The following is a 27517-nucleotide window of genomic DNA, read 5'->3' as shown; positions in this document are numbered from 1 at the left end:
CTCCAGAGCAGGGAAAGAATCTCACCACCACCAAGGAAGGAGAACTCAGGTGGACCTGGAATTCCTGCCCTGAGAAGCTCCGGGAAACAGGGGACTGAGAGAGAGAGAGAGCTATAACACTGAAGATGATGAGAAGCAGTGGCAGAGAAATGGTGGAGGGAGAGGCTGGGAGGAGAGATCGGCAGGAGATGGCACAGTGAGTTTCCTGGCCCATGGAGCGAGAAAGCTGAGTGCCTTTGAGCCAAGGCTTGCTGGCAGAGTGAGGTGCCTCTTGGCACTTATTGGCAGAGCTAAAAGAGCTTTGTAACACTTGCCTGAACAGAGCAGAGGCTGAGGGGCCAGAGAGAGGTGTGCCTGCGGGATGGCTGGGAAGAAGCTATCCTGATGGAAGAACTATACCCTGAGTATTCCTGAACCTGTATTATATAACCTGTCACTTCCCTAGTAAACGTTCTAATAATGAGTATGGTCTGTGAGTTCTATGTGGCCATTGCAACGAATTATCGAACCCAGCAGAGAAGTAGAGAGTGCTGTGGAAGGGGCAATCGGTGTTAGAACTGGTAAAGATGGCAGAGAGAGGAGGCATGTCTGACCTCTGCCCCATAGGAATCAGCCTTAGACTATTAATCTTGATTCTTCTTCCCCCTTGTGAAGTTAGAGGTCAGATGCTGCCCCCACACCATTTTTACATGTTCAAGTCTTTTATATGCTTATTGATTTTTTCAGTCTAATTTTTAATGAGATACTGAGGTAGGTATATTAAAACCTTCACCAGTGACTGGATTTTTCTTCTCATTTATCAGTCACTGATAAAACTCTCTGTGTTGTTTTTCATGTTTGGGTGCTACTATGAGTTCGTATCAATGAAGAAAAATATATTTTTGTACCCACTAGAATGGAGGGAAGACCTTGGATATCTGGAGCTGCTACCATAAACCAATTAGCTATTTGGACTCTGGTTACATTTGAGCTATCTGGGGCTAACATTATAAACTATGGTTGTCAGCTCTCTTTTTGAGTTTTTTAAGAGTTTTTTTCCTTCAAAAAAGGAAGGCATACCTTTTATAATAGTCCATTTACAATTATAAATCTTTCTCTGACTCCAATCTCTTTCCCTTAGGAAACTTTTGGAGATTAATTGGTCAGAAAGGCTGTCATTTGAAAGCACTATATAGAGGCAATTAATTCCAACAGTCAGGTCTATGATCAAAGAGAACAAAATATACAGAATGAATAAAATCTAAAATTATTTTTACATGGTTTTAGAGCAAAGTGTAGAAACTTTAAAGAAAATTTTGCTGAGTTTGTATAACCATTCTACAAATGAACCTGAATATGTGATGGAATGGGAATGATTGCTTCTGGTTTGTCTGTAATTTCATGACCCTTGTAAGAAATCTGAAAAGTTCTGAGTGCGCAACTTTTACTCTCTCCTCTCTCAAGAGAAAATAGGAAAGTATAAATACACAAATGAGCCAAGCAAAGATGCGGTACAGAACTCTGTATGCAAAAATAAGGTGTTAATTAGCTTAAAGTTGTGCCCCAGCTCAACTCATAACCTGACTAGACAAGTACTACAAAAATAGTACATTAGTATTTACTACAAAATAGCACTACAAAAATAGGGGGAAATCCAGCAATAAACTCTCCAGAGTTCAGTGGCATGCTCAGATTAGTATGATTCATCTGTTCAGAGAGAGGGAAATACTATCTGAGTACTTTTGCCTGTCTCTAGGGCAATGGTTCCAACTGGGAGGTGATTTTGCTGCCACTACCCCCGCCCCCCGGCCCCAGGGATATTTGGCAGTGTCTGGAGATATTATTGATTGTCACAGTGTGAGAGTGTACTACTGGCATCTTGTGTGTCCAGGAATGCTGCTAAATATCTTACAGTGCAAAGGACAAATAATTATCTGTGCAAAATGTCAATAGTACCAAGGTTAAGAAACCCTGTTCTGAAGAAAAATTAATTATATTCTACAATTCTACAGTCTCTTAAATTTATAAAACTGTTTTTGATTGGCTTATAGGGATTATTTTCAATTTAGAAAAGTTTTTATTTTTATAAATTGAAAATAAGATACCTCAAGAATTTTTAAAGAAGAAAGAATATATTGAACTTTCATTGCTTTAAGTCTGCTGGCTTTTAAGAAAAAGTTCTCTTAGTGAAGCCTATACTCAGAAGAAAACATTTTTATGAAATAAATTAGTAGTCTTGTTTGCAAGCTTTCGAGATAAAGAAATGCAAATTGATAGCAGAAAAATATTAAGAAAACTTTAACACTTTTAAACAAATTTGGAAGAGCTTTTAAATATATACTATAAAAATAGGAAGGAAACTTCAAGTAATCACATTCCTACTCAAGGTGAATAATTGGGCCAAGTAGCCTGGTTTAATAATGCTGTTTAAAAACAGCTATATGACTTCTTCCTGGTTTTATCACAGTGTGAATTAAAATGTTGGCATGCTATAAAAAAAGGTAAGAAATTATTGTTCACCTAAGATTGAATTGCAGTAACTGACATCTTTTAAAACAATTTGCTCTTGTGATCTTCTTAAAATGCTACAGGTCATAAGGATTTAGTTATTCCATTGACACTGCCTGAGTAAACATTTTACATGTCACCTTTCTGGCAATCTTTTGAAATTAACAGTAATGTGCCCCTGGGTGAAAACCCTGGTGGCATAGTGGTTAAGTGCTACGGCTGCTAAACAAAGGGTCAGCAGTTCAAATCCGCCAAGTGCTCCTTGGAAACTCTACGGGACAGTTCTACTCTGTCCTATAGGGTTGCTATGAGTCAGAATCGACTTGACGGCACTGGGTTTGGCTTTTCTGGGTTTGTGCCCCTGGGTGGAATGTCAGCTTCAAGATATTTTCCAAGATCCTTAATTTTAAGTCCTTAAATTAATATTAAATTGAGTTACTAAGTTAATAATCTTTAGATACAAATTACAGGGTCTAGGCAAGTAACTTATAGAGAATGAAAAAAGTTCTGGGTCACCAAACATAGTTTTAATATACCCTTGGTTTTTCTTTTTATATATTGTGACCATCAATTAATAGGCTGAAAGGATATATAAACAACTTTGAGGTTTTTTTTTCTTCAGAAATGTAAAAGAATATTTGTATGTCTGCATTGTGTGTAAAGAATAATGACTTTTTTTCTATCATGAGAAAAGGATAATTTTGTCTTAAATTAAAACTGTCTGGTTGTGCCTGAATGTGAAAGGACATATTAAGAGACAAATTAAGTGTGCACAGTAAGTTGTAGAAGGCCTGAAGGGAAATGGACTTTGCCTTGGTTTTATAATACTTACAAATAATGAATTAGAAAGAAGCATAAAAACATGTTAACTAATTTTATAAAGTTGGCTCGATACTAATGCATTTTTTTCATAAGACGGAGAAAAAGGCTTGTGTGGTGTGATAGATCACTTTTGTGTGGTCTTTCCCGCCATGGTCTTCTAACTCCCACCCATGTGATTGAGCGGGACTGTGCAGATGGGGTAATTGTGGCCCACCAAAAGGATTGGTCAGTTTTGCCATCCCACTGGGCTTGAGTTGAGCCAGCCCAGATGCAGGTAAAAGAGGATCCTACAACCACTAGGGAAGAACAGCCAGGAGTGGAGAGCATGTCCCTTGGACCCGGGGTCCCTGCACTGAGAAGCTCCTGGACCCAGGAGACAGAGAGAGAATGTAACCCTGAAAATGGTGAGTAGCGATGGCAGAGAAGCAGTAGCAGGAGAGACCGGCAAGAGAGACTGCATAGTGGGCTTCCCTGCCCATGGAGTGAGAAAGCTGAGTGCCTTTTGGCAGAGGCAGAGAGCCAGGGAGAGGCGTGCCTGCGAGCAAGGCTGGGGAGAAGCTGTCCCGATGGAAGAAGTGTATCCTGAACCTGAATTGTAACCTATTACTTCCCTGATAAACTCGGTAATCGTGAGTACTGTCTGTGAGTTCTGTGTGGCCATTGCAATGCCTTACTGAACCCAGCAGAGAAGTAGAGAGTGCCATGGGAGGGACAGTTGGTGTTAGAATTGGTAAAGATGGCAAAGAGAGGAGGTATGTCTGACCTCTGCCTCATAAGAATCAGCCCTGGGGTGTAGGTCTTGATTCTCCTTCCCCCTTCTGAAGTTACAGGAGATCAGACACTGCCCCCACACCAATTTTACAGCTTGTAAATCCTATTCTATAAAATATGGATGATATTCAAAGAAGAGTAAAGCTAGAATTTGGATTTTCTTTCTGTTAATTTGACAGATTGATCTTTGCATATATGTCTACTCTGAACAAAAGGCAGTTAAAAGGTACTCAGTGCCCACGTAGAGAGGTGTCTTGTATCACCAAAATACCCTTGAGAGCTTGGTAACATTTTGTGCTCTTATCACGCCCTTGAACAATTTTTTAAAACAGAAGTTCCTTATCTTTGAAACAGTTCCTAATAAATATTATCTGTTGCTTAGTTTGGAAACCCTGGTGGCGTAGTGGTTAACTGCTACGGCTGCTAACCAAAGGGTCAGCAGTTCAAATCTGCCAGGCGCTCCTTGGAAACTCTATGGGGCAGGTCTACTCTGTCCTATTGGGTTGCTATGAGTCAGAATCGACTCAACAGCACTGGATTTGGTTTTGGTTTTTGGATGCTTAGTTTATTTTTAATTTTGCCTGCAACCTTTTATTTTGCTCATATCTTTTTTCCGCTAACATTTTTCGATATTGCTTTTCCCAAATCCAAGCCTCAAATTCAGATGAATAAAATGCTTACTGTGTCTTTTACAGCAAAATTGTCTTTGGGGTTATCCCAGCAGCTGCTGGACAGCCACAAAGATTTGCTCATTTATCCTATAAAAGGAGGGATGCTAAAAGTAAGTAGATAGGTTTGGCGTACTCCAGACTTTTTATTAGCTCAAAATTACTGTAATAGTTATCCTGTTTATTAAGTCCTCAGTATGTAAAGGACCTGCAAATCAGCAAGAGGTTAATCTCAGTTAATTGCATATAAATTAAGTGTTATTAACAAAGATATTATGGCAATTGTGTAACTTTCAGGTTGAAGGGAGCATTCTCATGTCCATGTACAAAGATAGGCACAATAACTGCTAACAAATTTTTTTTTTTTTACAAAACATTTTGTTTCAAGGTGACAATCCCTAGAATTTTATGGGATAAATTAAAAGGACCTGGAGGCTTTCCAATGCCCTCTCTCCATAATATATTTTCCCTCTCAGGGTATTCATTGTCTAAATCCTTATAAAGCAATTATGTGTTATTTCAGAATAAATTCACTCTGCTCTATTCTAGTATTGTTGGCTCTTACAAATTAGCCTGAGCCATTGGGTTTTGTCATCCACAAATGCTTTCTTCTTCTTTTTTTTTTCTTTTTTACATTTGCCTAAAGCCCCCTAATATAAGCTATAGATCATAAATTGAGTCTTCTAGAAGAGGCATGAAAAGAAGAAGAGCCTCAGTAAAGAATTTTGCCATTTAATAACTATTAATTCTACAGGAAATACACTCATGGGAACAGACTTTTCAGTATAAGTGGATGTCAGCACAACAAATAGAAACCTGTCAGAAAACCAAAGGATGGAGTCAGGATTTCTATGGTTCTTTAAACCCAGAAGTAGTTGACTTTGTGAAAATTGACTGCTTCACCCAAAATTACCAAAACAAGGATTGGTTATTTAGGAGTAAATGAGTTAATTGTAGCTAAACATATATAATGTTCTATTTCAAATGGATTACATTAAAAATACTCCTTTCTTCTTAATCTTGAGCTCTCAGTAGGCTACACTTCTATAAAATGGAATGAGACATTCTTTAAATATTATCATGTTCCAGAAAAAAAAAATCCTATGAAAATTGTTAATATAATTTATATAAATAATGTTTCCAGGAAAACTTAAAAATAATGATTCTGTAGAAAATGACACAGAGAAGTACCCAAATAATGGTAGAAAGTTAAATATTACACAAAATGCCTTTACTAAGTTCCTTTACTTTTCATAGTCATGTGGTTATTTGCATAGATAAGTTCAATAAAAACCTGTTCTCCTTCCTACCAGGCAAGTTAACAAATCACTTCCGTAACCATAAACATGTCACAAATCTAATTAAATTAGGTATGGCAAGTCCATTTAAGCAACAAAGCCCAAGCAACTTGGTTGAGGTGAATTGGATGGTTCTTGATTTCTGATCTGAATACAGAAGCTGATAAGAGCAATATCTTACATATAAAAGTAATGACAACCCTCGGGACTTTATAAAGCCTCCAGATGAAGCTAACTCCTAAGCTTTAGTATCACATGGCTCTAGCTTTATTAACCAGACTGCAAGAAGGTCTTCTTGTATTAAGCATCACCTTATATCATAAAACTGACTGAAACATCACAGTAATGATAATGAATCAGAAAGTCCCTAGGAAATTCATGTGGCCAAATCTATCCCTTAGGAAGAAATTTGGAGGCAAAAGACACCTTAACTAGATGCCGTGATCATTAAGCAAATGCACATCATATTCCACAGTCAAAAACAAAACAAACGGACACAGTGCAATAAAACATTAACTCAGCAGGGTTGTGTAATCCTGCGCGTGCCAAAAAAAATGGTTTGGCTCTCACCAGGTCCTAGGAGGTAATCCCTAAACCCTTGGAATATCCTGCTTTAAAAGAGCATCTTTGTTTACCTGGGGGCCTTAGGCCATGCCAGTTAGTGTGTGCTAAGAATGTTATATATGCCAGGGGCCTTCGGCCATGCAGTATCAGCTTGACTTCTGGAGGGGCTGGAGACTGAAGGTCAGCCCATGGGCAGTCAGCCATGCCTCCATGACTGAACCCCAATAAAAACCCTAGACAACAAGGCTCAGGGGAGCTTCCCTGGTTGGCAATACTCCATGTGTGTTGTCACACATCGTTGATGGGAGAATTAAGCAGTCTCTGCATGACTCCACTGGGACAGAACAATTGGAAGCTTTCACCTGATGTCTCCTGGACTTTGCCCCATGTGTTTTTTTCAACTGCTGATTTTAGTCTGTATTCTTTCACTGTAATAAACTGTAATTTTGAGTGTAACAGCTCTTACGAGTTTTGTGAGTCCTTCTAGCAAATCTTTGAATGTTAAAGTGGTCTTGGGGACTTCCAAAAACACACTTTTCAACCCTGAGAACAAATAGCAATAAACAGAAAGAGTCACTCAGTCTACTTCTCATTCCCCAAATGCATGAAACCATGAGCTGTTCCTATAAGTTACTCTCTAATAAAAACAACTATATCCCTGACTTTGTCAATGCTGATGTCTGAAGATATGTGACCTTTTTGGATATCATAATTACATGAGAAAACTGCTGTCTTCCACCATGAATAGAATAACTATAAACTTGGTGACTTTAGAAATTTTTAGGCTTTTTCTTTTTCCTTTAAATATTATACATATTTTATTGTGGTGAATATATATGCAAGAACTTGTTTGCCTTTTCAACATTCTTCACATGTACAATTCACTGACATTAGTTATAAAATACACTTTATATTTTAATTTGATAAGACTGTCATTCTAAAGCCTGGACTCCATTGCAAACCTTTTCACATAAATTCCTTTTCTAAATGCTTTCATTTCTGAGTGTTTTATATTTTTATTTTAGTAAGTGGTAGTTTGTATCAATAATACTTTAGTAGAATGGTTAAGAGAATCAAACTCTTCACTTTGTGGTATATCTGTAGGAATGTTCAGAAGTGGCTCTGAGAATTAGAAATCACAAGCAAATATCCCACCCAAACGCCAAAGGCAGAGCCCTCTCTACTGGAGAGCTATTCTGTAAAAGAGAAAGGAGCCCTTTCTGAAAATTTAGCTAGGTGCCTAGCATTTAAATCATAACACAAAAATAAAAGCATGTAATACTACTATAAATTCTTCCAAGTTTAAAAAACAGAAAAGTTATATACATTAAATTATAACTTAAAAAAAAAAAGTTACTTTTTTGATTAATGTAAAAGCAGAAACTCTTAACCTAAAAATGATTTCTTTTAACTGTGGTACTGAATTTCTTCAGCTTTACATCTGTAGCTTAGTTTGCTTTTGGAAAAAAGAGGTCAATAGGTTTTTATGTTGTGTTCAAGCATTTCAATATCAAAGATATTAGTAGTGTTATTCTCTCAAATGCATTATATATTTTCGATTTAGCTACCTCTAGAAAAGACTTTTTTCAAAGGCATTAAAGATACTTTTTATTTTGCTGGAAATTATAAACTAAATAGTCCAAAGAATTCTCGGGTGTGTTTTAAATTTAAGTGGTTTCCTATGTGCCAATATGGCTTATATTTTTAAATAACACATTTTTAAAGTTAAAAGCACCTACAGTGATGAAAAGTGAAATACCTTCCAATTGAGCCAGAAGATTCTGGACAACTGCCCCGTAAGCATCAATCTTGTATTTCAGGCAAGAAATGATTCACATTCTGTACTAGCTCAGTAATAGGTTTTTCCAAGAAATAACCTACAAATCAACATACACTTAACTTTAAGGAAAACAAACCAAAAATACCTTGCGAGGTTTTTTTTAGAGCCCATCCTAAAATTTACTTAATCAGGTTAAGCAAAGTCAGGTCAAATGTACATTATTTCATTCCAACTGGAAAGTCTGTCTCACTTTACAATCCTCTTTTCATACAGATGAAGACCTCTTTTAAGTGTTCAAGCAACTTTAGTAATTTGTAGTGGTGAATAAACTTTCACAACTCGGTAGAACCCTATGATAATGAACATCATTCTAAAGCGTATTTCCCCGCAGCACTTCTTCCTCTGTTCTGATCATAGCCCAGAGCAAGTGACTTTATTGATAAGGCTAGGAAGAAATCTATTGAGCAGGATATCAAAAGTAACAGAAATACCAGTTTCCTCTCAGTTAACAGTTACTTTATTTAATGAAGCTAGTTTTCAGGTAAGATATTTAAATACTCTACCCACTCATTAAAAAAAAAAAAAAAAATTCCATGAGATTGATTGCTCAGTAAAATGACAAGTTTTTAAAGAGTGCTACATTGGTGCTATTATCAGGTTTTTAATTCTATGGTGCTGTAGACTGTTGATGCTCAATAGGGTTTGCCAAATCGCAGATCTTTGCCCATTTCAGATTGGAGACATATACATAGTTTTTCTCTCAAATCTCACATCTTTAAAAATTATAAAACTGCCCAAAGCATCTGCAGAACAAATCTCTTTCCTAACTACAAGGTCCGTGCTTGGTTACATTGTAGACAGAGGTTATTAGATGGCAACAGAGGCTGAGGAATAATGAGGCCATTTGTTAAGGGACTCATGTTGCATATTTTTTGCGTCCACGTTAGAAAAGGAACATTACTCTAGGTTAGCTAGTTTTTTAGAAGGGCTCCACGGACTGGGAAATTTAACGGTATTGCTTAAAATGAGACTTCTATCATAAAACATGCAAAACACATTCTTAATAGTATTTCTGGGATAAAAAAAAGATTGCTACAAGCCATAGGAGAGAATCCAGAAGTACTCCCATTTTCAACTGGCTACCCCACTTTCCTCTAAAAGATCTTTCGAATTCATTCCCAGTAAACATTTACTGAGACTACTTTTTCCTCCTCAAACAACAGGAAGGCCTACATTTAAAATTACAATCCAGTGCTCACAAGTTTTACAAAACATTAGCTACCTTCACTATGTGTGATGAACTCTGATGTTTTCAATGCTCTTCTATGATTTAAAAAATGCTGGTAGTACCCCAATAAATTGATTTCACAATCCGCCAATAGGAAATGGCCCACAGTTTGAAACACTGACTTGGTCCAATGGATGAGGAAACTGAGTGCCTTAAGTTCACCAGGAAAGCGGGTTGGTAATCATTCACATAATTCTGTGCAAATCAATAACTGACCTCTAGAATATAACTTTTCCATAAATGTATTACTTTTATGTCTTAGTCTAAGTCATTATTGCTTCATTTCCCACCAACTCCCTCTCCATTTACTAGTGTTTCGAACTCATTTTTTCCATTCATGCACTTGAATTTGATAGTGGTTATACAGACAGCATTTGTTTGAAATTGCTAAGTGAACTGATATCCACAACCAACAAGCCTAATAAAGATTAAGAATCCTAGAGCAATACAGCTACCAGGACAAAATGTAGGTGAAAGCTAAAAAAATCAAGACAGAGAATGAAGAAATACTAATAGGCTAACACCCCACGTGTCTATCAGTTTGTTGTGCTGTTGGAGCTTGCATGTTGCTGTGATGCTGGAAGCTATGCCACTGGTATTCAAATACCAGCAGGGTCATCCATGCTGGACAAGTTTCAGCTGAGCTTCCAGACTAAGACAGACTAGGAAAAAGAACCCAGCAGTCTACTTCTGAAAAAAATTAGCTGGCGAAAACCTTATGAACAGCAGCGGAACATTGTTTGATACAGTGCCAGGAGATGACCTCCCCAGGCTGGAAGGCACTCAAAAGATGACAGGGAAAGAGCTGCCTCCTCAAACTAGAGTCAACCTTAATGATGTGGATGGAGTCAAGCTTTCAGGACCTTCATTTGCTGATGTGGCATGACTCAAAATGAGAAGAAACAGCTGCAGATATCCATTAATAATAGGAATGTGGAATGTACAAAGTATGAATCTAGGAAAACAGGAAACTGTCAAAAATTAAATGCATAAAGATCAATACCCTAGACATCAGTGAGTTGAAATGGGCTGGTATTGGCCATTTTGAATTGGACAATCATAGGGCTACTATGCTGGAGTGACAAATTCAAGAGGAATGGCATCACATTCATCATCAAAAAGAACATTTCAAGATCTTTCCTGAAGTACAACACTGTCAGTGATAGGATACTGTCCATAGGCCTACAAGAAAGACCAGTTAATACGACTATTACTCAAATTTACGCACTAACCACTAGGGTCAAAGATGAAGAAATTGAAGATTTTTACCAACTTCTGCAGTCTGAAATTGATCAAACATGCAATCAAGATGCATTGATAATTACTGGTGATTGGAATGCAAAAGTTAGAAGCAAAGAAGAATTGGTAGCTGGCAAATATGGCCTTGGTAACTGAAACAATGCCAGAGATTGCAAGACAGAATTTTGCAATACCAACGACTTCTTCATAGCTAAAACCTTTTAATCAACAACGAAATGGCAACTATACACGTGGACCTCACCAGATGGAATACACAGGAATCAAATCGATTACATCTGTGGAAAGAGACAATGGGAAAGCTCAATATCATCAGTTAGAACAAAGCCAGGGTCTGACTATGGAACAAACCATCAATTGCTCATATGCAGGTTCAACCTGAAGTTGAAGAAAATTTGAACAAATCCACAAGAACCAAAGTAAGACCTTGAGTATATCCTACCTGAGTTTAGAGACCATCTCAAGAAAAGATTTGTTGCACTGAACACAAATGGTTAAAGACCAGATGAGTTGCGCAGTGACATCAAGGACATAATACATGAAGAATGCAAGAGGTCATTAAAAAGACAAGAAAGAAAGAAAAGACCAAAATGGATGTCACAAGAGACTCTGAAACTTGCTCTTGAAAATAAAGCAGTGACAGTGAAAGGAAGAAATTATGAAGTAAAAGAGCCAAACAGAAGAGTGGCTTGAGAAGACAAAGTATTATAATGACATGTGCAAAGACCTGGAGATAGAAAACACGCTCTGCATTTCTCAAGCTAAAAGAACTTAAGAAATTTTCAAGCCTTGAGTTGTGGTATCGAAGGATTCTATGGGGAAAATATTAAACAACGTAGGAAGCCTTAAAAGAAGATGAAAGGAATACAGAGAGTCACTGTACCAAAAAGAATTGGTAGACATTCAACCATTTCAGGAGGTAGCATACGATTAAGAACCGATGGTGCTGAAAGAAGTCCAAGCTGCACTGAAGGCAGTGGTGAAAAACAAGGTCCAGGAATTGACAGAGTACCAATTGAGATATTTCAAGAAATGAATGCAGCACTGGAAGTACTCACTCATCTATGCCAAGAAACTTGGCTGTCCAACTGGAATAGATTCATATTTATACCTATTCCAAAGAAAGGTGATTCAAACAAACGTGGAAATTATGGAACAGTATCATCAATATCACACACAAGTAAAATATGCTCAAAATCATTCAAAAGTGGTTACAGCAGTACACTGACAGCGAATTGCCAGAAATTCAAGCCGGATTCAGAAGAGGATGTGGAACAAGGGATATCATTGCTGTTATCAGATGGATCTTGGCTGAAAGCAGAGAGTATCAGAAAGATGTTTACCTGTGTTTTATTGAATATACTGTTTTATTTGACTGTGTGGATCATAACAAATTATGGATAATGTTGTGAAGAATGGGAATTCCAGAACACTTAATTGTGTGCATGAGGAACCTGTACTTAGATCAAGAGGCAGTCGTTTGAACAGAACAAAGGGATATTGTGTAGTTTAAAGTCAGGAAAGGTGAGCAGCAGGGTTGTATCTTTCACCATATTTATTCAGTCTGTATGCTGAGCAAATAATCTGAGAAGCTGGACAATATGAAGAAGAATGGGGCATCAGGATTGGATGAAAACTCATTAACAACCTATGATATGCAGATGACACAACCTTGCTTGGTGAAAACGAGGAGGAGGGCTTGAAGCACTTACTGATGAAGATCGAAGATCACAGCCTTCAGTATGATTACGCCTCAATATAAACAAAAATCCTCACAACTGGACCAGTAAGCAACATCATGATAAACAAAGAAAAGACTGAAGATATAAAGGATTACGTATTACTTGGATCCACAATCAACGCCCACGAAAGCAGCAGTCAATACATCAAAAGACACATTGCACTGGGCAAACCTGCTGCCAAAAGATCTCTTTAAAGTGTTAAAAAGCAAAGATGTCACTTTAAGGACTAAGATGTGCCTGACCCAAGCTACAGTGTTTTCAATTACCTCATAGGCATGTGAAAGCTAGACAATGAATACGTAAGAAGAATCATCGATTACTTTGAATTATGGTGCTGGAGAATATTGAATATACCACAAACTGCCAGGAGAACAAACAAACTTGTCCTGGAATAAGTACAGCCAGAATGCTCATTAGAAGTGAGGATGGCGAGACTTTGTCTAATATATTTTAGACATGTTATCAGGTGGGACTGGCACCTGGAGAACGACATCACACTTGGTAGAGCAGAGGGTCAGCGAAAAAGAGGAAGACCCTCAATGAGATGGACTGACATAGTGGCTGCAACAATGGGCTCAAGCATAACAATGATTGTGAGGATAGCGCAGGACCAGGCAGTGTTTTGTTCTGTTATACATACGGTCGCTATGAGTCAGAATCGACTCAATGGCAACCTAACAACAAAAACTCCCACAGTACTGTACCTATCAATAGATCAGAACAAACATTTAGTAGCAAATATTGAGTATCTACTCTGTGCTGGTCATTATACCTCTTATGTCACCTATTGTTTTCTTCCTTGTATTATAGTTATGTACTTGTCTTAACTCCTCTATCAGGTTACAGCAACTTGAGGACAGAATCCATGCAAAATTTGTCTTTCAATCTCCTGTAGTATCCAGCACAGTATCTTGAGACCAACAGTTGATTATTAAAAACTAAAACCAAACCTGTTGCCGTCGAGTTGATTTCGACTCATAGTGACCCCATAGGACAGAGTAGAACTGCCCAATAGAGTTTACAAGGAGCGCCAGGTGGATTCGAACTGCTGACATTTTGGCTAGCAGTCATAGCACTTAACCAGCATGCCACCAGGGTTTCCAGTTGATTATTAGCAATCAGTAAATACTTGCTGAGTCAACAAGTCAAAGACACCCATATCCAAATAAAGAACTGCCTTGGTTCTCAAATCTCTTAGTATCATAACATCAAAAAAAGAATCATTCTTACAATGCAATCCCGATCCAAATACCAATGACATTTTTTAATGAGATGGAGAAACAAATCACCAATTTCATATGGAAGGAAAAGAGGCCCCGAAGGAGTAAAGTATTATGGAAAAAGAAGAACAAAGTGGGAGTCCTCACACTACCTGACTTTAGAACATATTATACCGCCACAGTAGTCAAAACAGCCTGGTACTGGTACAACAGATACACAGACCAATGGAACAGAATTGAGAATCCAGACATAAATCCATCCACATATGAGCAGCTGATATTTGACAAAGGCCCAAAGTCTGTTAAATGGGGAAAAGACAGTCTCTTTCACAAATGATGCTGGCATAACTGGATATCCACCTGCAAAAAAAATGAAACAAGACCCATACCTCAAACCATGCACAAAAACTAACTCAAAATGGATCAAAGACCTAAACATAAAATCTAAAATGATAAAGATCATGGAAGTAAAAATAGGGACAATGGTAGGAGCCCTAATACATTTCATAAACAGTACACAAAACATTACTAACACTGTATAAACACCAGAAGAGAAACTAGATAACTGGGACCTCCTAAAAATCAAACACTTATGCTTATTCAAAGACTTCACCAAAAAAGTAGAAAGATTACCTACGGACTGGGAAAAAGTTTTTGGCTACAGCAAATCTGATCTGCGTCTGATCTCTAAAATCTACAAGATACTGCAAAAACTCAACAACAAGAAGACAAATAACCCAATTAAAAAATGGGCAAAGGATATGAACAGGCAGGCATTTCACCAAAGAAGACATTTAGGCGGCTAATAGATACATGAGGAAATGCTCAGGATCATCAGACATTAGAGAAATGCAAATCAGAACTATAATGAGATACCATCTCACTCCAACAAGGCTGGCATTAATTCAAAAAATACAAAATAATAAAGGTTGGAGAGGTTGTGGAAAGACTAGAACACTTATACACTGCTGGTGGGAGTGTAAAATGGTACAACCACTTTGGAAATCGATTTGGCACTTCCTTAAAAAGCTAGAAATAGAACAACCATACGATCCAGCAACCCCACTCCTTGGAATATATTCTACAGAAATAAGAGCCTTCACATGAACAGATATACTCACATCCATGTTCACTGCAGCACTGTTTAAAATAGCAAAAAGACGGAAGCAAACAAGGTGGCCATCAATGGATGAATGGATAAATAATTTATGGTATATTCACATAATACTACACAATGGTTAAGAATAATGAATCCGTGAAATATCTTATAACACGGAGAAATCTGGAAGGCGTTGTTGTTGTTGTTAGGTGCCGTTGAGTTGGTTCCGGCTCATAGGGACACTATGCACAACAGAATGAAACACTGCCCGGTCCTGAGCCATTCTTAAAATTGTTATGCTTGAGCTCATTGTTGCAGCCACTGTGTCAATCCACCTCGTTGAGGGTTTTCCTCTTTTCCACTGACCCTGTACTCTGCCAAGCATGATGTCCTTCTCCAGGGACTGATCCCTCCTGACAACATGTCCAAAATATGTAAGACACAGTCTCCCAATCCTTGCTTCTAAGGAGCATTCTGGTTGTACTTCTTCTAAGACAGATTTGTTCGTTCTTTTGGCAGTCCAGGGTATATTCAATACTCTTCGCCAACACCACAATTCAAAAGCGTCAATTCTTCTTCGGTCTTCCTTATTCATTGTCCAGCTTTCACATACTTGTGATGCGGTTGAAAATACCTTGGCTTGGGTCAGGCGCACCTTAGTCTTCAGGGTGACATCTTTGCTCTTCAAAAGTTTAAAGAGGTCCTTTGCAGCAGATTTACCCAATGCAATGCATCTTTTGATTTCTTGACTGCTGCTTCCACAGCTGTTATGGATCCAAGTAAAATAAAATCCTTGACAACTTCAATCATTTCTCTGTTTATCATGATGTTGCTCACTGGTCCAGTTGGGAGGATTTTTGCTTTCTTTATGTTGCGGTGCAATCCATACTGAAAGCTGTGGTCTTTGATCTTCATTAGTAAGTGCTTCAAGTCCTCTTCCCTTTCAGCAAGCAAGGTTGTGTCATCTGCATAACACAGGTTGTTAATAAGTCTTCCTCCAATCCCGATGCCCCATTCTTCTTCACATAGTCCAGCTTCTCGTATTATTTGCTCAGCATACAGATTGAATAGGTATGGTGAAAGAATACAACCCTGACGCACACCTTTCCTGACTTTAAACCAATCATCATCCCCCTGTTCTGTCTGAACAACTGCCTCTTGATCTATGCAAAGATTCCTCATGAGAACAATGAAGTGTTCTGGAATTCCCATTCTTCGCAATGTTATCCATAATCTGTTATGATCCACACAGTCGAATGCCTTTGCATAGTCAGTAAAACAGTTAAACATCCTTCTGGTATTCTCTGCTTTCAGCCAGGGTCTGACATCAGCAATGATATCCCTGTTTCCACGTCCTCTTCTGAAACCGGCCTGAATTTCTGGCAGTTCCCTGTCTATATACTGCAGCAGCCATTTTCGAATGATCTTCAGCAAAATTTGCTTGCGTGTGATATTAATGATATTGTTCTATAATTTCCACGTTCGGTTGGATCACCTTTCTTGGCAATAGGCATAAATATGGATCTCTTTCAGTCAGATGACCAGAAAGCTGTCTTCCATATTTCTTGGCAAAGATGAGTGAGGACCTGGCAGTCTACTTCTGAAAAGCATTAGCCAGTGAAAACCTTATGAATAGCAACGGAACATTGTCTGATATAGTGCTGGAAGATGAGCCCCCCAGGTTGGAAGGCCCTCAAAAGATGACTGGGGAAGGGCTGCCTCCTCAAAGTAGAGTAGACCTTAATGACGTGGATGGAGTAAAACTTTTGGGACCTTCATTCGCTGATGTGGCATGACTCAAAATGAGAAGAAACAGCTGCAAACATCCATTAATAATCGGAACCTGGAATGTATGAAGTACAAATCTAGGAAAATTGGAAATCATCAGAAATGAAATGGAATGCATAAACATCAATATCCTAGGCATTAGTGAGCTGAAATGGACTGGTACTGGCCATTTTGAATTGGACAATCATATAGTCTACTATGCTGGGAATGACAACTTAAAGAGGAATGGTGTTGCATTCATCATCAAAAAGAACGTTTCCAGATCTATCCTGAAGGACAACGCTGGCAGTGATAGGATAATATCCATACGCCTACAAGGAAGAACACACTAGTTTTTTTTTTTTACAAGGAAGAACAGTTAATACAACTATTATTCAAATTTACGCACCAACCACTAGGGCCAAAGATGAAGAAATTGAAGATTTTTATCAGCTGCTGCAGTCTGAAATTGATCGAACATGCAATCAAGATGCATTGATAATTACTGGCGATTGGAATGCAAATGTTGGAAACAAAAAAGAAGGATCAGTAGTTGGAAAATACGGCCTTGGTGATAGAAACAATGCTGGAGATGGAATGATAGAAGTTTGCAAGACCAACGACTTCTTCATTGCAAATACCTTCTTTCACCAACATAAACAGCAACTATACACATGGACCTTGCCAGATGGAACACACAGAAATCAAATTGACTATATCTGTGGAAAGAAATGATGGAAAAGCTCAATATCATCAGTCAGCACAAGGCCAGGGGCCAACTGTGGAACAGACCATCAATTGCTCATATGCAAGTTCAAGCTGAAACTGAAGAAAATCAGAGCAAGTCCACAAGAGCCAAAATATGACCTTGACTATATCCCACCTGAATTTAGAGACCGCCTCAAGAACAGATTTGACGCATTGAACGCTAGTGACCGAAACCAGACGAGTTGTGGAATGACATCAAGGACATCATACATGAAGAAAGCAAGAGGTCATTGAAAAGACAGAAAAGAAAGAAAAGACCAAGACGGATGTCAGAGGAGACTCTGAAACTTGCTCTCGAACGTCAAGCAGCTAAAGCAAAAGGAAGAATTGATGAAGTAAAAGAACTGAGCAGAAGATTTCAAAGGGTGGCTCGAGAAGACAAAGTATTTTAATGACATGTGCAAAGAGCTGGAGATGGAAAACCAAAAGGGAAGAACATACTCGCATTTGTCAAGCTGAAAGAACTAAAGAAAAAATTCAAGCCTCGAATTACAATAGTGAAGGATTCTATGGGGAAAATATTAAACGACACAGGAAGCATCAAAAGAAGATGGAAGGAATACAGAGTCATTATACCAAAAAGAATTAGTCAATGTTCAACCATTTCAAGAGGTGGCATTTGATCAGGAACCAGTGGTACTGAAGGAAGAAGTCCAAGCTGCTCTGAAGGCATTGGTGAAAAACAAGGAATTGATGGAAGGCATTATGCTGAGTGAAATCAGTCAATTGCAAAATGAAAATTTTGTATGAGACCACTATAATAAGAACTCAAGAATTAGTTTTACCACAGAAGAAAATATTCTTTGATGGTTATCAGGGTGGGGGGGGGAGGGAGAGGGGTATTCACTAATTTGATATGTTGTTGTTGTTGTCATGTGCCATGGAGTCAGCTCCAACTCATAGCAACCCTACGCACAACAGAATGAAACACTACCTGGTCCTGAGCCATCCTTATAATCGTTATGCTTGAGCTCATTGTTGCAGCCACTGTATCAATCCCCCTTGTCGAGGGTCTTCCTCTTTTCCCCTGACCCTGTACTTTGCCAAGCATGATGTCCTTCTCCAGGGACCGATCCCTCCTGACAACATGTCCAAAGTATGTAAGATGCAGTCTTGCCATCTTTGCTTCTAAGGAGCATTCTGGTTGTACCTCTTCCAAGACAGACTTGTTCATTCTTTTGGCAGTTCATCATATATTCAATATTCTTTGCCAACACCACAATTCAAAGGTGTCAATTCTTCAGCCTTCCTTATTCATTGTCCAGCTTTCACATGCATATGATGCGATTGAAAATACCACGGCTTGGGTCAGGCACACCTTAGTCTTCAGGGTGACATCTTTGTTTTTTTTTTTTTTTTTGAAAACCTTACGAATAATTAGATAGTAGACAAGAACTATTTTAGGTGAAGGGAAAGACAACACACAATACAGGAGGAGTCAGCACAACTGGCCTAAACCAAAAGCAAAGACGTTTTCTGAATATAACCAAACGCTTTGAAGGCCAGAGTAGCAGGCTGGGGGTCTGGAGACTATGGTTTCTGGACACATCTAGGTCAATTGGCATAAAAAAATGTACTTAGAAAACGTTCTGCTTCCCACTTTGGTGAGGGGTGTCTGGGGTCTTAAACGCTACCAAGCGGCCATCTAAGATGCAGCAATTGGTCCTAACCCATCTGGAGAAAGGAGTATGAAGAACACCAGAGACACAAGGCAAATACGAGCCCAAGAGACAGAAAGGGCCACATAAATCAGAGATTCCATCAGCCTGAGACCAGAAGAACTAGATGGTGCCCAGCTACCACTGATCACTGCCCTGACAGGGAATACAACAGAGAATTTCTGATGGAACAGTACAACAGTGGAATGCAGACTCCAAATTCTCATAAAAAGACCGGACTTACTGATCTGAGACTGGAGGGACCCCAGGAGTCATTGCCCCCAGATTTTCTGTTAGCCCAAGCCTGGAACCATTCCTGAAGCCAACTCTTCAGACAGGGATTGGACTGGACTATAACACATAAAATGATACTGGTGAGGAGTGAGCTTCTTGGCTCAAGTAGACCCATGAGACTATGTGGGCAGCTCCTTTCTGGAAGCGAGATGAGAAGGCAGAGAGGGACAGGAGCTGGACATGGGGAATACAGGGTGGAGGGGAGGAGTGTTGCTGTCTCATTAGGGTGAGAGCAGCCAGAAGTACATAGCAAGGTGTATATAAGTTTTTGTTTGAGATACTGACTTGATTCGTAAACTTTCACTTAAAGCACAATAAAAGAAAAATGTAAAAAAAAAAAAAATCATTCTGAGCGCTTGTTGTCTGTGGAACCATCTCTCCCCCAACAAGCAAACACAGTATTGGTTATTCTTAACTAGGGGTTATGTAAAACATGGTTGCAGATCCTTGAAAGGTGAAACAGCACAACAGTTGAACTGGTGTCTGAAACAGCAGCACCCAATCCAATATGCTCACTCAGATAAGACCACCAAATAGGGTTAATATATTTTCATGCAATTTAATTATTTTTCAAATATTTATTGAGAAGCTACTTATGGGCCAGGTATTGTGCCAGGTGCAAGGGCTACAGTGGTGAGCCAGGAAGGACTTGCTCTCAGGGAGCTCAGTCTATGGGAAAGACAAACTATTAAATAAACAATAACAAGAAAGTGCTAAGTGCAAAGATCGGGGACATGCCTGGAAGAGGCAGCAAACCCAGGTTTGGGAAGAGTTAGGGATATGTGAGGAGGCTCAAAAATGGCTTCTAGAGGAGCAGTAAATTGAGACTTGAAGGATGAGGGAAAGCTAGACAAGCAAAGATAAAAGTCTAGGCAGAGTGTATTATTGGTGGATAACTCCACCCTTATTTTAAAAGATTTTTCTAGAAAGCTGATTATATCCTTCACAGAACTTTTTAATCTGCCTTTGACAGACAACTCATAATGCACACCTTCCTCCCTTCAAGCCTTAAGCCCAAACCCTCCATCTACAACTCACGAACAAGACTGTCGAAATCATCGTTAACAAGTCTTATTTATTATTTTCTGCTAAAACTGTTAAACACATAGGTACACAATGGATCATGCATATACAATTACAATAAATTTCTTCAGTGGTGGGCACTGATTTATAATTCTAATGATTGCTTATGGCATTTAGCAGGATCTTGCACCAAAGAGGAATACAATGAATCTATATATCGATAAGGAGAATACTCCCAATATATCCACTAGGAAGAAAAAAAAAAAAAACCACCTGATTCTTTAAGGCAACAATTAATCTATAGCTACAATAAAAAGTGACGACGTGCTCGGCTGCTAACTCAAAGGTTGTCAGTTTGACCCCACCCAGTGGCTCCGCAGGAGAAAGACCTGGCATTCTGCTTCAATAAAGATTAAAAAACCAAACCCACTGCTGATGAGTTTATTTCGACTCACAGCAAACCTATAGGACAGAGCAGAACTGCCCCATAGAGTTTCCCAGGAGCACCTGGTGGATTCAAACTGCTGATCTTTATGATTAGCGGCTGTAGCTCTTAACCACTACGCCACTAAAAACCACGTGAGGATCACTCAGGAGCAGAAGCTCAGCAGAGACAAGAACCTTCCCCCAGAGCTGGCACCCTGAATTCAGACTTCTAGCCTCCTAACCGAGAAAATAAGTTTCTGTTTGTTAAAGCCACCCACTTGTGGTATTTCTGTTATAGCAGCACTAGATGACTAAGACACTGTCCTATGGTTCAGAAATTCCTGCTTTCGGTCACTCATATAGTGGAGGACACAGCGATCTCCGAACACTTTGCTCTTCCCCCTTATACCTTTAGTACTAACCTAGTTTCCCCATAAAGATTACAGCCAAGAAAACCCTATTGGGCAGTTCTACTCTGTCACATGGAGTCACTATGATTCGAAAATTGACTCGACAGCACCTAACAACAACAATAAAAAAAAGCAAACTCTGGCCCAGACAATATTTTAAAGTTTTACAATTTTATTATGTCTAATTCTCCTTACGTAACAAAACACAAAAAAAGGAACTAAATGAGGAAAGTTGTGTGAAAATAAGTATAGGTTATGAAGAAAAGGACCGAGGCATTAACAATCCCTAATTACTAAAAAGTAAATTTGTTTTCAGATGAGTGACAGTCAACATTATTTTTGTTTATCCTCATTTCACTTTAATTAAAAGGTGCAGTGGCACCCTTAAGAGCTTTCTTAGCTCACAGATGGTATTATGCCTTACAGAGGTTTGTCTGGCTGTACCTCTGGGAGTCGGCCTGTACTTAGATACATACAATTAAATGTTCTCAGTAGGTACATTTTTAGTTACAGCTGAATAGAGTTCCAGGAAACACCATTAGGAGTTTCACTATTTACTCTGCATCAATAGTGGCAGCTGGTGCATTTTTGTCCAAGGTGAGCACTCCTTTCATTGCAATGACCAATTGGCCTTTCCTCCTTTAGTTCGATTTCTTACAATAGTACAAGTCAAATTTCTATTTAATTTTTTGTTACTTTATCATGGATTAAGAATACTACTTTATAGTTAAAATTGTACTTTTAAAGAAAGTAAGAAGGCTACAAAAAAAATCTCAAGTACACCCTTCCAGCCAGTTAGCTCAATATACTGAGTTATCTCCCTCTTTAATCTTACATTGCTGAAAACTGAGCATTTCCCTCTCACCCTCCTGTCTTTAAGGAGCCCTGGTGGTAGAAACGCTTAGCACTGGGCTGCTAACCAAAGGTCGGAAGTTCCAATCTACCAGTGGCTCTGAGGGAGAAAAGACCTGGCTACCTCCTCCTGTAAAGATTACCAAACCCAAAACCAAACCCATTGCTATCGAGTTGATTCTGACAGCTAAAAAAACCTAATGGGGTAGTTTTACTCTGTCATATAGGGTCATTATGAATTGGATCGATTCAACGATACACAACAACTCCTACCTTTGACTATAACCTAGTAAAAATGGCTGGGTTGCCAATGGCCCACCCAAGTACAGTTCATTCTAGAGTCCAACTCTCATTTCCAGGATTAGAATATTCACAATACCTGTTGCTTCAAACACTGGAACTCTCTGGTTTCATCAAAGTTGAGACCTGCCTTGGCTAGAAAGTTCTAATTTCAGTTTCTAATAAAAACCAAACAAACCTGTTTCTCACTGAAGTGAACAAAATCAATGAAATCATCATACTGAGTTTCTGCTGGGCAGAGCTTGACTGCGGGGTTGCCACAGCAACTCTTGTACACTGACCATGGACTGTCCCTGTGCAGGAAGGAAATCTTTTGCTCCACCCCCCGAGGAGTCCAAAGCTGTGGCAAGCAAGTAGTCTGTGAGCAGAGAGCCATTTTTAGTTCAGTAGCTGTGATGGAGCAACAAGACACTCTTCTTTATTGTCTCCAGTAATAAATGTCACAAAACCGACCAAAATAGAATCCAAACCAGGGAGCTGTGTGTGAGTCTGTATTTCTGCACAATGGTAGAACTGTATTCTTTACCCGTTTCCACTACTCCTGAGCTAGAGAACAAGCCAAAGAACTTTCCTCCTAGGGACATGAGGGCAGGGGCGCAGTCAAGTAAATTAGAATATTTCCACTTTTACAAAGAACACATTTAGGCTTTTGCTTTCCTACAACAATTTCTTTTTCCAATCACTCAGATACAACAAATATTTGTTGAATTTTTACTTAGTGGCAGCACTTCTGCTGGGTGCTTTCACATGTTATTTCATTTACTCTCCTCCTAACAACCCTGTGAGGTAGGTTTAGTATTAGCCCTACTTTTCAGATGACAAACCAAGGCTCAAAAGTTATTTGACTTGACCAAGCTTCTAAGTGGCAGATGCCTTCCTAACTCCGAAGTCTCATGTTTTTTCTACTCTGCTACACTGCTTTTGCAAGAAAATTCTTAACTGAAATATTCAAGCATTCCTAAAATGAATTAAAAATTCTTTAAGGTTATTTGATTTAGCAATAAATTTTCACAAGTAATGACTTCATTACTGATAAATATAGTGAAAACCGTGAGAGCCGGAACTTGGCAGGACTGCCTTGTCTTTCTGGGTCTCACAAGTTTTCCACCTTTGACAGGGTGCAGTCAGCACTTTTCTATCAATCTCTGTTAGTGGAAAATATTTGAATTTTCCTTCTCTGACAGGTTTCCAGCTTATACACGTTCTGGCTTTTGTAGGCTTTACTGTATACTCAGCCACTTTCCTAAGTGCATTAAAAAAAAAAAAAAAAAGCCACAGCAAGATATGGTTACACCATGGTCCTAATGGGCTTTTTGCTAAGTTTAAACCAGACCTCGCATCTTGAGTTGGAAAGACAAAGTAGAAAAGGAGGTAAGGTGACAAAATTGACTCTAGATGAAGCACTCTGTGGAACATCTCTGGGGCTGAAGGAGCTGACTGGGGGAGGGGACATGAAAGTGTGTGGACACATATACTATTTAAACTAGAGGGAAACTTTTATCTCTGCTCTTAATTACTTTTGAGGACAATTTGAAGTATTGATTTGCCCATTTTCAATCACCTCTCCACACTTGCAGGGATGCAAAGGTTTTCTAACATACCACCTCTGCTCACGATCAGAATGAATCATAGTTCTCCTCCTCCCCAGAGGGTCTACAATTACCCTCTTCCTCCTATACATACCTTTGTAGAATTTCCAAGGAGAACAGGAAAAAAAATAAAAAAAGGCTATCTTTTAAAAATTGCTTTTCCCAGCTCCCCCTGACCTAAAAGTTCTCTCCTACCTATAGCTTGGGCAGTTTTCCAGCTGTGGAGTCAGAGGATGTACCAGTCCAACTCTGTTCCTTTGGAATCACCATCTCTTAAACAGCAATCCTATATTCTGAGTTCCTCCCTTTTACTATGCCTTTTCTCTCTGTCCTTTATTTTTACTTCAGTTGATTCCTCCAATTCTCTAGTTGCCACAAAGAATTTGAGTGAGGAACCAAAATAGATCACAAGAGTCATAGTAGTTTTTAAAGCTTCTAACAAGATAGGTCATAGGTGAACAAGTGTAAATTTATTATAATGCATACATACATAATCTATCATGACATCACTGATTTAAAAATATAAAAACGTACCATATTTCCCTGAACTTTTGATTAGGTAATAAAATACGCAACTTCCTGTTCCTATATTTTCTTATAAAAATATGCCAGTTTTGTGGGTCTTGGAAAATCACATTCTCCATTTACACTGATGAACATTATACACAATGCACAGAGTAAAAGTTAGTTTATGTAGCTGTAAAGGAGTAAGATAAAACAGATCACTGGTTTTGACACAACTAGATTTTTAAAAGAGAATAGAAACAGAAGAGGAAAGCTCTACAGTTATATAATATTGTCTTCTAAAAATTAAGTATGGGTTCCTATTTGTAACTGTCACATAGAAACTCAGGTTAAAGGCCTCTTCATGAAGCTGCAGACCTATTTGGCTTTTCCCTTTTCAAAAGAGAAAAAGTATTTCACAGCTCTAAAACAAGATAGGTAGGAAATACCAGGAAAGTTAAAAGACCTTACCATACCCTATTCATTTTACACTGGTCCTCAAGGTTACAAAACCCACTGCCATCAAGTCAATTCTGGCTCATAGTGACCCTATTGGACAGAGCAGAACTGCCCCACAGGGTTTCCAAGGAGCAGCTGGTGGATTTGAACGCTGACCTATTCATTAGCAGCCTGAGCTCTCAACCACTGCACTACCAGGGCCCCAAGGTTACAAACCTACCAAATTAAAACAGGAATGGTACTTGTTTCTCAAATTTAACTCAGGTTTGAATATAGTTCATCCAATCCAATTTCTTAGATTTAGTTTAGTGAACTATGTTCTAAAACATGATGGGATTAGGCATTTTAATCAATAAGAAAAACAAAAAAAAGCAATCATTTATTATTTGAGACCCTTAATAGGTTATTAGGCATTAATTTAAAAATACAACTTCACACTTTATAGAGGCTAGAAACATAATTCAAACTTTCATAAAAGTATATTAAATTAAAACCACTTTAGACAATTCAAGATCTCATTGACAGAGTTCATTTAAGGTGACAGTTGTGCTACTGTGTTACTGTTCCCACATGATATCATCTTTGCTCAATTTCATTTGAAGATTATGGACTCGTTTTGGATGAAAGTTACTGTTTTTCTGAAGAGGGCTAGATTCATGAGAACATTTTCTAGGGCTATTTTTTACGTTCTTTGATCCTTTAGAATTGCTATCTTCTCGCTGAATACCTGAAGCTTCACTCATCCTTGAGTTTTGAAGTTTTTTTTGAAGTTTATGGACCTGGAGAGAAAAAAAAAAATCTAAAATTTTAGTCAACAATATACTGAAAATATAACCTAAAATAGATGGACTGGATTGAAAGCTTGAAGATTACATAAAATTAAAAAGTTTAATTCAGTAATTTTTATTTATTAAACAACTATTACATGTCCAACACTGTGCTAGTCTGGTAGAAATATAATGAATGAAACAGTCCTTGCTCTCAAGGGGCTTACTGCTCCTATGAGTGTTAAGCACATACATGACAACTAGAGAATAAATAATACAAGCCAGGAAGACTTTGAGTAAGACAAAAAGCGTGTATTTGAGAAGGCCAAAGTAGGACAAGATCAATGTGGGCTGGAGAAGTTGAAGGGAAGTTTGCATAGAGGATATGAAATGGTAAAAACTGGAAAGCAGAGAGGAAAGTAAAGAACCTTTCAGATGATATTAGCAGCAAAGGATTGTTTCTAGGAATGAGTACTGAGTTTCTATAATTGAATTATATATATGTATACACACATTTAAATGTATTCCTGAATTTTAAGTATTACTGAGTAGCAGTAAAAAAAAAAAAAATCATGGGAGTAACCTGATTTCCTTGAAGAGTATCTGGTAATAATTGGGTAGGCAGAACTAAACAAAACAAAACTCATCAACCAGCTGAAACTCATTTCTTCAAAGTGCATCCCATTACCTAGTCTATTTCACTTACATATAGGCCTCTGGGAAAGGCCTAATTTGTAGAGCTGGTCCAGACACTGGATGAGTACCTGGTGCTCTGTTAGCCTATGGGACAATTTTTTTTTTGTAGATATTAAATTTATCATAATAAAATTCTTGGAAATTATGCTGCAAGAGCTATTATGAAATACGAATCATGTTTTTCAAAATACAATCTATGTACAGACTGCCTCACTTTTAAAAATATATTATTCTATACCATATATGTTTCTCCTATGCAATTCCAAGAAAGTGTACAAGTTGTATAATCTTTACTAAACACAATCACATAAAAATATTATACTTACTATAGCCTTAAAAGCTAATAAACTAAAAAAAAAATTGCTTCAAAATGTTCATTTATTTACTGGTCATTGGAATAAAAGCAGTAAAATTCTGCATCCTTTATTACTTTCCCATACAAGAAACCAAAAAACAAACAAACCAAAAACCAAACCCATTGCTGTTGAGTCAATTCTGACTCATAGATTAATGTATCACCAATTTTTATGAATGCTGATTATAGCTATAGAAGGAGTAGCTACATAAAGTGACTTGAGAGTTCCTAGAAAGGCTTGACCCAGACTCATGCTATGGAGTCACTGACTTGGCATAAGATACTACATTCCATAATTCTGTTAAAATATTAAAACTACTAAAGCTATTCGTAGTCGTTAAGACTTCACACGCAACTAGATAGAGTCTCCCTCACCACCCCTGCCCCACTCACTACAGCCAGCTGAGTACAGTCCCTAGGGAATATAAGACAGCACAGCTTGTTTTGAGAAAGAAGGAATAATGGTTGTAGGATTGGAGTATAGCTTGAGGAGCCAGGTTTATGTATAGTACTAAATTAGAGACCCGTCTCATTGTGGCATCATTAAGGCATTAGTGGAGAGAAGGATAAAGGAAAAGGATGCTAAAAGAGTAACTTGGAAGGCTGCATAGGCAAATTTAACCTACCTCACAATATTTCCCAAACCATATCTG

At 38.3% G+C, this 27517-nt stretch overlaps 2 protein-coding genes across 12 annotated transcripts in view; both read right to left on the bottom strand.

Annotated features, from left to right (window-relative positions):
- The window catches only part of LOC126082529 (uncharacterized), a 237572-nt gene extending 212797 nt beyond the window's left edge, over positions 1-24775 (bottom strand). The window contains exon 1 of the mRNA XM_049895073.1: positions 24618-24775. The gene's annotated coding sequence lies outside the window, so the exon portion shown is untranslated. The remainder of the gene's footprint in view (positions 1-24617) is intronic.
- The window catches only part of CEP57L1 (centrosomal protein 57 like 1), an 80623-nt gene continuing 61340 nt past the window's right edge, over positions 8235-27517 (bottom strand). For 10 of the 11 annotated variants that reach the window (XM_049896939.1, XM_049897294.1, XM_049896844.1 and 7 more), the window contains one exon: positions 24787-25825. In XM_049896939.1, the coding sequence (XP_049752896.1) occupies positions 25604-25825 (222 nt within the window). In that variant the 3' untranslated portion in view covers positions 24787-25603. Of the gene's footprint in view, positions 8488-24786; positions 25826-27517 lie in introns of those variants that run through there. The other variant, XM_049897594.1, reaches the window with a different exon arrangement.

Source organism: Elephas maximus, chromosome 1 (genome assembly GCF_024166365.1).
Source record: "Elephas maximus indicus isolate mEleMax1 chromosome 1, mEleMax1 primary haplotype, whole genome shotgun sequence".
In the NCBI taxonomy this organism is placed as follows: domain Eukaryota; kingdom Metazoa; phylum Chordata; class Mammalia; order Proboscidea; family Elephantidae; genus Elephas; species Elephas maximus.
This window is presented reverse-complemented; position numbering and strand designations above follow the sequence as displayed.